A 13,512-nucleotide genomic window follows, 5' to 3' on the forward strand; every position below is an offset into this window, starting at 1 on the left:
TTGGCGTTTTTCTCCAATAGAAGTCTATGGGAGAGAAAAAACGCCATGAAAAAGCCATGTGGGTTTATTGCCTTGGCGTTTTTTATGGCGTTTTTTCCACAGTTACAATGCAGAGGATGGACCCAGTATCTGTGTGTCCTACGAGAAATAGGCTGAAAACAAACAGTTTCACACAAAACAAAGTCCTGGACTGGTTCATATTGAATTTTACACCATTTGGAACAAACATGCCATTACAAACAAACATACCCAACGCATCAACTGGATCCTGCGTTCCAAAAGCAACAGCAAACAATTTGCACCATCATTTGGGGCCAATCTTCCCAGAGGAGCAGACATTCGAAATAAAGCATGCCTTACAAACCACAGAAAAGAGACAAAAGGGTCCGCCGAGGCGTTTAAGTAGAACTCTACCAAGTAAATGACATCAGGAGAGGGCAGATACTTGCCATTTATCCTAATCCCTTTTAGCTGGGTGAAACTTCTAACTTGTAAAGGCTGGAAAAACTGCCTAAAGTCAAAAAAAGCAATTTCCACAGAAAGGCTAAAACGCCAGAAAAAACTCCAGAAAAAACGCCAAAACGCAGGTAAATGCAGTGGCAGTTTTCTTGGCGTTTTTCCTGGCGTTTTTCATCAAGAAAAAAACGCAGGACAAAAACCCAAGTGGAAACCTAGCCTGAATGTTCTGCTGTTTATTTGGGTATACACCCTGTCAATTAGTGTGCTAACACTTAGGGTACTCAGGAACCTATAATAAAAAATATTAAAAAAAAAAATAGGGGAAATATTTAAACATGCCAGCGGTACTGTGGCAGGATGTTTGCTTTCATTTCACAGAGGAGGAACATCAACTTCTAGGTTCATAGAGCACACATTCATGATAAGACTACATGCTGATATACATTTGGCTGTGTCTGGTGGAGCATTTGAAGGTGTTATCCTCTGCAACATAGCAGAGCAATTTACACACATAAAATATACAGCTATAGAATCACTAGTGCCAGCGGTATAAGTTTGTAAAATGATTCTTAAAACCTGACGATGTACAATAAAGATGCCATTTAATACTGGAATTGTTGAGTATTTTTTTTTCCTCTTTTTATTCAACAAGGATGTAATATCCATTTCATTAATTGTGATAAAAAATCTGTATTTAAAAAGTTACAGGATATATGGTATCTTTGTAAATTATGTAGCACACAAAAAAAACTGTGCATTGGAAACAAATAGACAACTATTTAGCTGGTTTTCCTAGTGACATATATCATCCATCAAATATGATTTTCAAGAATCAAGTAAGCATGTGTAGTATGCAAAATCAACTGTCATAAGCTATAAGCCAAGGAGAAGTTGGTTTCCATGCAACATGACATATCTGGGGAAGCAAGTTAAAAATAAAAATATGTCATATATTGGAGAGGAAGGAGATCTTGAGAAAAGTGAGAATTATTTATGTAGTATGAAGGATTGTTTTGGTGTTTTCTTTTCTGATCGTACATTCACCAAATTCAAAACTGACAGCTGGCGTGTGCACAATGTGATCATTTTCAAGTTATTGGGTATTTAGAGACATTAACGTCCCTCAGCAGCTGAGACTAGTTGAGAGTCAAGTGCATGTATAGCTTTCCTGGGCAGCTAGATATGAGGGGGACTTTATCAGATTCTCTAAACCAACAACTAACACTTTTCATTTACAGTATAATGTCAGAAATACATAAGGATTAAAAGGATATACTAAAAATGTCAATGTGATGTATGGATTGGGTAAGATGGGGGCTTCTAGGAGTCACAGCAAGCATCTAGTAGTGTAACACAAAATTCTTCCCCTAAGTTGATTTGAGTACCTCCTCTCCATATATGCATTTGGCTTGAAACCTAAATGGCAGTCCTGGAACTGCGCCAATTTTGTCAAATAATAAGCCATGATAATAAAAGTCACATTTGATAATAAATAAAGTAACCGTTAGCAGAAAATGTCATTGGTTTCACCTTCAAAGGGTCTATGAGCATCATCATGCTGATCAGACCCTCACCCCCCCATCATGCAGGTTAAGTGTAACTAAAGGAGGAATGGGGGATCCCAATTGTGGTCTTTGTTTAGGACACAACAACATCTTAATCCACCTCTGATGACAGATGCTTACACACTAAAGAATTCCACATCAAATGGGATATGTGTGAAGATATTCAGAGGAGGCAGGTGAGATGGCCAGGGGAACAGTAAAGGCACAGAGGTCCAGGTCCTCAGGAAGACCTGCATTGCATACTCATCTCACATCTTGATAAGGTTTCTTTATTTTGCAACAAATTACTCTGTTCAGACAGCCATACAGACATAATCTACTCTCTACATCTTTGCTTTTAATTTTTTTTATGGCTGATGATTTGGTATTTTAATGCATCCTGTTTGCAAAACTTGCTATGCTTCCCCATTTTCCTAAAGCTTTATTTCTTAGCCATCTGTTGGAATTCTGTTTCAAGGGGTTTTAAGGGAACAGTTGTTTAACAATGATATGTGTATAAGTGCAGATGGGTTAATCTGACTGACAGATATTTGCTTTAAGGAAAACGGATTCTTGGTTGCCAGTTGAATATGTTGATGGCAATATACAATGGGATATAAGAAGTGCATTTTCAAAACAGGAAATCTGACAAATGAGTCATTTTTTTTAAACGTTAGATATTCAACATATTTCACCCGATTGTCCAGATGTGGATACTGCGGGATCTAATAAACAATACTTTTTGTTTCCATTATTTTCCTGAAAGTAAACTATAGTACAAAACACCTACATGGTCTCTTAGACACAGTAAGTTTTAGATTATAAATGCATCATTTCAGTGTGTAAGCTCTTCCATAACAATGCGTCAACAAGACCAACAAGGGGAAGCTGTGACATCACAGGACTGATCCCAGCTTGTTAACAGGCCTTTGACATTTTTCCTTGTTTTGTTGACAAGCTGATCTAATAATTTTACATGTTTTCAGCTGTTGCCATGGTACCAAACAGCCAGATTTGTAAAACATATATATATCACATTTTTTTATGGAGTTTGGGTGTGCAGCTTGCTATGGCTCATATCAACGATCTTGCATGAGTTATTTGGCTCCCCTGGCAACACAGATATGCAATTTTATTCAAGAAAGATAATGTTACACCTTTCACTTCAAAAATGTAGAGATATTCTTCTGCCTTCCAACGTGACAAAACAGATGCTCGAATTATTAAAATGTAACTTCGGTATTTACTTATTCAACTTTTCATTGAACTGATGCACACCTAGATTTACACACACACACACACCTCCACAAAAATAGCACAATGACAGGAATGGCTGTAGAAAAAATAACAGAGATAATAGAGATTTTAATTATGAGGTGTATTTAGGGATATCTTGGAAAGAATGAACTCAATGTGCTCATGCTTTTGTTTTTTTAACCATGTCTATATGTAAGCAAAATAAAAACATATATGATGTCAAAGGCTGATAAACAGAGAATACCAATTTGTGGGTTTAGGAGTAGCATTTCAAAATGGTAGGTTGAATGTAACAGTGTAAAGCGATTCTAGAACGGTTATCACCAACATTTCAGGTATCTAAATTAGGACACCTGTGTTTGGGGGTGTGACAAGATTTGGGAATGGACCAGAGGCATGGCCACCTGCCCGCCTTGCGTAAACAGCCAGCTTGTGGAGCCAGCCGCTGAGCATTGTAAAGTGGCCACATGGGAGCTGTAACAGCACAGACTCCATTGATTTTTCAGTTCCTTGAACAATTGAGATCAGATGACCTCTCCAACTGGCCCACAAACATCACTGTCCACAAAAGCAGGACATTGAGTTATTTACCCGGGTAAGAGGGACAGGAGCTGTTGAGAGGGATGCTGTTGGGATGTGACCAAGGTTATAACGAAGAATACATAAAATGCTATTAGATAAGAACTAAAAGAAACCACACATCTTGTGGAATCTTACTCAGGCCATGTGCTGAAGAACTGGACTGTTTACTGATGTCCAAACATCTCATTATATGCACAGAGATGGTATTGGTGAGAGGCTGACAATGTAAAGTCTAAGCAATTAAGATTAAGACCTTTACTACAAGCTCACTATGTTTTCATTTATTCTTTTCTGTACCATTCATATCCAAATAGATTTTGCGAAGCCTTGACATTATGCTAATACCGTACAAGAAAGAAGTGATTAAGGGCTCTTTTTGCGACGCATAATAATAGCGGTTTTGTTAATGAAAGATAAAACTAATATGGGTATGCTTTTTATTGTTTCTTCCTCTGAAAGTGACAAGCTTTATTTAAAATTCCTTAATATGCAACAAATTCAGATTTGGGCTTATTTGCTGCAACAAATCCTTTATTTAATTTAGCTTGAACTGTTTAGTAAACATTTTAGATATATATACATCTGTAGCTGTGTAGTTAAAGCCAAATTATAGTTTGCTACAGTTTAAATATCACTCACAATTCAGATAAGTGTGTTTTCCAAAAAAAAAAAAAAAAAACAATTTGGAAGATATCCTTGTATTTTTTTGCTTCTTTGATATAATAGTTAAACTGTTACGTTTAAGTCTGGCACGATTCCCTTGATAATATATTTTGGTGCTACATAATCAATAATCCTGATTTATTTTTAGATCAGAGGGTCAGTCTCAGTTATAAATGTGTATTGTTGTTCTAATACACATTTGGAGTTGCATAGTATGTCTCAGTTAACTCCCTAAAGCAATATATCTAGATAACTGAATTGGCAGGTAAGCTATCTTGTAATACTCATATTGAAGGAACCGTCGACTTTCCCTTTTAGCAAGACTGAATTAATTTATCACATCTACCCAAGGATTGTGCATTTTTGTTATTTAACCCGTTAAACTTGTTTTGGTGATATTTTGTTTCTAAATTAAGGGCTTTTTTGCCTCACAGAAATAAAAATCTATAGCATATTTAATAAATTATCTCTGGTCTCCACCACCACTACAGAGGCTGCTTGAGCCGATCAACAACAATCAGCAAGTTAACAACAGAGGAGATAAACCATTAAATTGACAAATACAATTTCTGTTCCTTTGGTATATATGTAAGATATTTTAATGCATTCAGTCTTTATTTTTATTTATAAACAGCTTATTCAGTAATGTACCAAATGTATGATTTAAAATGAACTGAGTTTTATAAGAAAGACTTTCCAAATAAACTACTACGCAGTGCAATTTAATGTGCTAAACTATAAAGGGCTCTTATATAAAAATGCTCTGGAGATTGTTGTATTCCATTGTATTGACATAGATTTTTCTAATTTCTTTGATAAAACCAAAAACATTGTAATGTTCAACTGTACATTAAAGGAGCCTTCAAGCCCAAATTTCACATTAAATGCGCATTGTATGAAGGCCAATGCATGAAGATATTGCTTCTACTCAAACCAGAAAGCATATTTAAGTATTTAACCCCTTAATGACAAAGCCCATACATGTACGGGCTCAAAATGCATTGTTTTCAATGGATTTTGGGACCGCCCATTGTCCTTAAGGGGTTTAGTTAGCTATGTACAAATTGTGTTTTTGTATCACTACATTAAATGGCCATTTTCCAGGATTCTCACTTGGGTTGACAATTAAAAACCCTGTTTTCAATACATCTTTCCAAATTATGAGAATAACCTAATGACCTAAATCCAATACAATTGTTAACACATCTAAATGGACAACTAACACGTAGACCTGTGACTATTCCAACTAGTGCATACACTCTGTGTGGTCACAGAGCAAGGTCACAATCACCTCGTACACAAAAACAAAACAGACTACGTGTGGCTAAAGTGTGGGATTTACTGAAAAAACACAAATATATTCATATTTATATATTCATTTTTGGAATTAAAAGGATGGTCTATGTTTTCACATTAATAACTGCAGATGAGACATAACGAAAAATCAAAGATTTACCTTGCGATATAAATCCACAAGAGATGAGCTTTCATTGGCAACAGCTTTCTAAAACAAAATATCTGGTTTGATTTATTGCAGAGTCCCAAATTTGTTCTATATCTGTTTTTATAAAATATATTACAGTGACAGAATCAATAGTGTGACCCCCTCGGAAATCAGAAAGGGTTTCTCTCAAAGTCTTACTCTAGTCCTTATTCTAGATTCTAGATGTGTTCTGTAAACTCTATTTCTTTATGAAGGTTTATTCAATTTCCTCTAGGTTTCAGAAACAGCAGGTATCAGTGAGGGGGAATGTTAAGACTGCTTATTTCATCAATGGTTATTGCTCCATTTCATAGTGCTTGTTATGCTACTTATCCAACAAGTGGACCATTATTTTCCACAGGGAAATGTCATTGAGCAGGAAACGCTGTAAATTAAACTGCGAGATGTCAGCAGATTTTAAAGGCTTTTTCTCATTTCTCATGGTTTTTCTGAAAGGAGATTAAATGACTTGTATCACCTACCATTGTACTATTTTTCTAGAGAGGATTTCATGGCATGAGGATGATCCTTACTGAAATCAGTATGCAGTATCTGTGCCTGCCGCTATGTCAGACACACTTCAGACACAGGGCTACTAGCGCTTATGCTACGGCTCGTGAAGCTAAGGTCACCTGCATGTCGCTTGCTATCTCTTTCCCCTGTCACATACAGTTCAGGGAAAGTTGCTTTATGTCTAATGGCAAATAGAGGTTGCTCTGGATTATCAGAGCACTGAAGATACAATAAAAGTGTTATTCAGCAGCCAGATGTCGTGTTTGTTGCAGACAAGTCTAATTGCATTTTCTTATTTAAAAGTTCACTGCGGCAGGTAAGATAAACACACATGTGTAGCAGAGTCCCTTTAGGTATATAATAAATCGCTTTTGAGACCAGTTATGAATACAATGTTGCCTCATTCATAGATGCTCATAAATGTAAACGCCTGGTGGGTTTTCTCTGACACGATTTGTCCTTGCATACTGCACAGTTTAATAGCTGGGTGACTCTCTCTACATTAACTTATGTAGGACCAGCACAACATTTTTTGCATAACTCACTGCAGTTGGTCTTTCATACCGCATAGTAAAGACGGTGAGTTGGAGTATTTCAAGTCATCTGCAAACCCTGGCGTTAGTTAATAAACCACTTTACATTTGTATATATGCCTGGATTTTGTGCTTCTTGATTTTTAATATGGGTCTAGGGATAACACTATACCTTACATATACTGACGTCTATTTCATAAAGTGCCCCCCCCCATTTAACTGTTTGAATTGTTTCACAATAAGGTATCTAGGTACATTGACAATAATTTGCAATGGTCAAATAGGGACAACTTTATTTTAGGTGTGGTTAGAGACTAATGAACAGGGGCTTTTTATGGGACACTGCTATCTGTGTAACTGTGTAATGAATAATGCATTTTGTTCTGTACAAATTATTGTGTCATTTAGGTGTGTGGTACGCTCATACTTACATTCTAAGCTACAGGTAATCAGGGACATTATGCCAAAAAGAGGGACTATCCCCCTAAACAGGGATGATTTGGAGGAAAGTGTGGAACATAGACAGAAACTTGGTATAAGGGACAATGGAGAAGGTCCTACCATTCAGCCTTCCACAGCACCCTTGTACAGTTGTGCTCTAGGCAAGTGAAAACCTGCCATGTGTGCATACATGCATATGCATGTAAACTCAACAAGAATTCAGCATAAACAAAGTGAGTAGCATTTAAAAAACACCTAAGGTATGAATATTGGGGGTTCCGTCACACGATATGGCTAAGCGGGGTATGCTCTGAATTCTTGTTTCCTGAAAGAGGCATAGAGCCCTTTCTCATACCTCTGGACTATAACAGATAAGCAATCCTCACAAGTTATATGTAAGGGAGGTTAGATGAGGGATATCGAGCTATTCCTCATTTTTATTTTAAGTGGTATGATGATGGTTACTTCTTTACATCATGAGCACAGGTGTACCCACCATACACATACTTTACGTAGTTTATTGGGTAATCATGCAAGCCTGTGTGGAAATCATATAAAAACTTTAACAAAAGAGATAAACCAGTCGGTAACAAGCTTTGTTTGATTTAGTAAATGAATACCAGTTCTTGAAACAACTTACTATTTAGCAGCCTTGCGGGCCCTTGTTTTGTATGTCTTTAGCTCATCTAAAAGAATGTAATGGGCATTTTGAAATATTTCTCAGGTGAAAAAGCTCCAAAGCCCAAAGTACTTTGTCACATATCAAAATATGTAATTGAATTAATTTTACATTTCCTCGCTTTATGAATGTTTTAAGAACAAGGATGTTATGGTCATGGGTATGTAACATTGTGTATTGCATTCTAAGAGGGTTAAAATGTGACATTGGAGCAAAGTGGCTTCTCGCCATATAAACCAATGAAACGGTGTAATTAGTGTTTGTAAAAGAGATCCAAAAGCACCCATATCGTACAAAAACAAACAAACATTTATTTCTGAGCTTAACCAAGTATTAGAACACCCTGGTAGGTATAGCAAAGGTTAAAGTCTAAAGTAGCAGTCTGGGTAGGGTTTCTGTATAGGTATACAGGGGGATAACATTATGATATAGCGATGGATACAGCAGGACTAGTACATCTTGTGTTAACTAATAGCTTCTATTCACTAGCTTTTACCAGCAGGGTTGTCATTATACCATTATGCTGTGTTCACTGTATGTCAGCTTGTTTATAATCCCAACACATTGTTCACTTAAGCATAACTTGTTGACACGTTATAAATAATAATAGTAATTCACATCTAGCCTGACACAGAGATTGACATGTGAGCAGTCACTGCTATTACCCAAACAAAAAAACATCACCAAAGTGTTTTCAACATCATTCTTAAATAATTATATAATGTTCTGTAAGCAAAGCACTTTCCGTCTCTTGTCAGTATTTACAGGGCTTATATGCATGTTAATACATTACATATGGTCGCTGAGTGTCACCTTTCAAATAATGTTGATGGGGGGTTTTTGCATGCAAATGCATATAGTGATTCATGAGAGTCCCATCTATGCATTTGCACTATTCCAATGTCTCCAAACAACATTATTCAGAGAAAATATGATTTTTTTAAACAATTTTATGACTAAAGAAAATACACTAAAATAGAGGAATGCCAAATGTATATGTAGTTCACTTCTTTGATTTAAATAATGTCTGTTTTCCTCCATATCTCAAATTCATGGAACAAACAAACTATTCATTACACTGAATATAAATATGGAGTACTTACCTTGAGAAGACTGCGTGTCTACAAACTTCTTTATCAAAGCATCAGTAGTTTGGGTATAAAGGCTGAGAGCATATTTCAGAGACTGTAACTCTGGGCTTTTCTCCAAATAATTCTTTTTTAAACCACTTCCTCCAGCATGAAAATATTGCTACAGCAAAAACATAGATCAGGCATGGACAATGTTATTAACGAGGAACCAATCAATACATAGACCATTAAGAGGAGAAAATCCACCATAAAGTGTAAAGTATAAAGTGTTATAATAATTACCTTTCAACATATTTACTTAAAAGTAGATTTGTGCCTTATTTGTAGGCCTATCAAGTGTAGTTTGGTGTGCTTATGTTTTCAAAATTCAAATTCTATGTTTCTCATAGAAACCAATATTTTAGACATTGCTTTATTTACCGTATTTGCTCGATTATAAGACAAAGCAAATGCTCTGAAAAATACCCCTCATCTTATATTCGAGGTCACCTTATAATCAGACCTCAAATAGAGGTCTCACTACAAGACTAAAATCCAGATCCACAAAGCGCTGCAGGGGACCTGGATCCTCCTCTCTGGCAGCCTACAATATGCACAGACAACCTCTGCTGCTCCACTAATCTCATCTCATAGTTCATTTTATGAATCCACACTTCCTATGGATTATCATTTTGTGTTAATCCCCTACACCACTGTCTTTCTATTCATGCTTAATGTATTTAGGACTCCCCACTATTTAATCTGCCATTCCACTTTAGGAAGATGCCTCTGACTTCCAGAAAGGTTATAAAACTTTACATTGTTTCATATGGTCCAAAAAAAATCTTCCTCGATGCATAAATCAATTGTTTTCTAAATTTGGATTATTGTTTTACATTTCCATGTCATTGTTAAACTACATATGTACAATACTATACATAAATTAACTTTCTATTGTGTACCATTCAGCTGTTTGTGCACCATTGTTTATTAAAAAGAGGGTGTTGGATATGACATCATATTCTGTGTGTTTATTCCCTTTACATCTGAGCAATGATGAATGAGCAATAACCTCCCTGCACCCTGGCGTGTTGCTTCAGCACAGAGCTGACTAATAGAAAAAGAACATGAAATTGTCCCAGCATAGCTCTAAAACCCTACAAGGTTCACAGCTGCAGGCATCAGCAGCTCTGGCAGTATGAAACCTTTCAAATGATACACCATAGAATTCCCATTGAAACACAGAGTATGGAATATTTCTTATAGCATCACGGTCTTATATATTTGTATTCTGAGATTTCTAGCACAGAACACATAAAGATCTGAGGCAGTGATTCAATAGAAATACAAAGGCAGAGAGATTGATTTGTTCTTCCTACAGCGTGAGTAAATGGGTCTACTGACTGGAACTCACTTTATACATTTTACAACTATATATTCATCTGAGCCCTATAACCGGGGCCGTTCTTTGTATAGGGCAAAGGTTGTCTCGATCCTTGTGCTCAGGAAAGCCCTTCGCTCTCACCTAGGCGCCCTAGTAACCAGGGTGTCCGGAGGGGTCACGTAACACGTTAAGTGATCCCGTATTTGTGTGAGGTAAGAGAGACCTGGGATAGAGGGAGCGCTAGGAATCGGAGGAGAACTGTGAGGGAGGGGAGAACTGTGATAGGAGGAAAGGGAGAGCTATGAGAGGAAGTGAGGCTGATGAGGATTGAGCAACCTTTATTTACTCTCACAAATGTGAGTACTTTTTAATTTCTTTAAAGCCTATCCCATTACCACAGTGTACACTAGGTCTTGTATCATTTATGTCTCTACGTATCCACTCTAAAAACCTGTGACCTAAGTCTATCATCAGAAGAAGCTACACTCACAAGAACATCCACAGGCGGGGATTATACTGCCCATGCTATTATTATTTATAATTATTCACCTTGGCTCCATAAGACATGCTGCACTATTTTTATTTTTTTCTTCATTTTACATATCTCCATCCCCTGGTTATATTGGAAGACCCTAACAGCCAGCATACCCTTAGGCGCGACCGCCACACCCATCCCAAAGATTCTACCTTCAAGCCAGATAGGAGAGATTCCTGGCACGGTTTGTGTTGCTTCCTACACCTCCGTTCAAACAACCATTTTTTGCATTAGTCTAGTGTTAGAATAAAATATAATATGATGTTTTCTATGTGAAGGTATATATAAATTGGTTTTATGCAGATTACGCTTTATAGATTGGTTACACGTTAAATGCATAAGGCATCGCAATGAGAAACAACAACCGACTATGATTTATATTTATGTGTAACTCTATAACATACACCTCTATTAAACAGAAAAAACAAAGTAGCTAATGTAAAGAAAATCTGTCACCTGCCTTTTTGGTTTCAGCTGTTAAATGTCACCAAGCATGAGCTACATCTAAATGCTTAATGAGGAAGAGGAGAAAGATTGCTCTTACATTGAGACAAAATGTCACTCCGTGTGCTACATTCCAAATCTATACAACTGACATTTGTAATCTTCCAGCACGTGACTTTACTATGCATTTAAAAGTGCAGAACATCATTTTTGTATTAATGAAAACGCTCTCTTGGAAATGAGGGAAGCAGGGGCATTCCTTGCATGGTGACCAAGGTAGGTTGCCAGATCTCTACTTTTGTTGGGGTGCTTACAGAAAATGCACACTAAATTTCTTGCCATCCAAAGAGGACCTCTGGTCCCACTGTCAACATATGACACAATTTAATGAAGTCTCCTTCTCAATTTCTCTACAGTAAAAGGGGCAATATTACCTCTTTTTTCATCCATTTCATAATCTGCTACATATAAAGTCATTTGGGCTTATTTAGTAAATGAGTTTATCTATTTAACAACGTATTATGGAGGGACAGGGCCAACCTTTTGAGATACTACTGATATTAGTACTTATTACATTCAAGCCTGACTATCAAGCAAACTGAACACATGCCGGATGGGCTGGTGCCCTATGTAAACTTCCATGCTTCTATACTGGAGCTCGTGGAGAACATCTTGTCCACACGTACAATATTTCATCACAACTCATAGTTTAGTGAATAATTTATTAAGATCAACAGGCTAGGTATTAAAAGCTGCGAGCGGACAGTAAATGAAATGCATGTGGCAGTCTGCTGAATAAACACAGCTGTACACTATACTCTTTGCAGAATATGGCTGCACTCTAAAGGACAAGATTGTCCGCATTCACATTTACACAGGTAAGTGGGAGACCACTCTGGGCGAAGACTTCTATATATATAGTATGTTGAATACATGCTTGTATTTCTTGCATCCTAAAATAAGAAGAATCACATAAAAACCCTTTCACAACAAAGTGATGAATTTGGGTGTATAAATTCTTCATTGTGGAGAAACCTCAAAGTATATTGTTCCCTGAAGCCATTTCTACTTGTGTAATAAAATGGATCTTATAAGTCACATCATTCTGATCAAGTACTAAAAAATGCTTTAGCCTTTAGGTTATATATTCATGGTAATATCTACCTGCCGAAACACCAGTTTTAATGTGTAAGATGTTAATAATGAATTGGAGGTCCAGTATACCTTAATCGTGGCTAGCACAACTTCCATGATTGAGCACTGCCGTGGTGTAAGGCTTCTGGCTTCTTCTCGGATTACATGATCCTGGAATTAAAGGATTACGTTTTAAATGTCTTGCACATCTACAAAAATGCAGTCATATAAAATATCTAGAACTGAAATTATAATACTACCAAAACAAGTATTTAATGACATATAATTCCTAGAACGTGAATAATATTACATGTGTAGCCAACCTTTGGTTTTTAGGGGCCAGTGTTAATAGTCCTAATCACTACATTTGTAGTGAAAATTGGTGGTAATTTTTTATTTTTAATAGTAATCAGGTTGAATTGTTGAAACCATATTTGTTCTTTAAAGGAGTAGTGACAAGGGGAAGAAAAATTGGACGTTAAGGTCACTGCTCCCCCATTGCTTGTATCATGATATTGTGTGTACCGGAGTAATTGTGACTTAGGTTACCTATATGATGTGTCAAGTTCATTTGGCATACTAAACTGCAAAATACATGATGCAGGAAGACAGCAGATCTGTTTATTTATGATGGAATGTAAAATTTTATATTCTTTGAAAGGCCTGGCACTATGAGGGAAGATCAAAACATATTATGTATTTGAATTTTATGTACATCTATGAAAAAGTAAGAGCTGCCAAACAAAATTACTGTTACTTCTGCTGTGATATGTTTTCGGTGTTTCATATGG

General features: G+C 36.6%; 1 protein-coding gene across 1 annotated transcript in view; it reads right to left on the reverse strand.

The window, feature by feature from the left end:
• UNC13C (unc-13 homolog C) overlaps positions 1–13,512 on the reverse strand; it is a 208,279-nt gene that overhangs the window by 9,050 nt on the left and 185,717 nt on the right. Inside the window, exons 29-30 of the mRNA XM_053462529.1 lie at positions 12,812–12,892; positions 9,258–9,405 (exon numbers count right to left, since the gene is read on the reverse strand). Of these exons, the coding sequence (XP_053318504.1) occupies positions 9,258–9,405; positions 12,812–12,892 (229 nt within the window). The remainder of the gene's footprint in view (positions 1–9,257; positions 9,406–12,811; positions 12,893–13,512) is intronic.

Source organism: Spea bombifrons, chromosome 4 (assembly GCF_027358695.1).
Source record: "Spea bombifrons isolate aSpeBom1 chromosome 4, aSpeBom1.2.pri, whole genome shotgun sequence".
NCBI classification, from domain to species: domain Eukaryota; kingdom Metazoa; phylum Chordata; class Amphibia; order Anura; family Pelobatidae; genus Spea; species Spea bombifrons.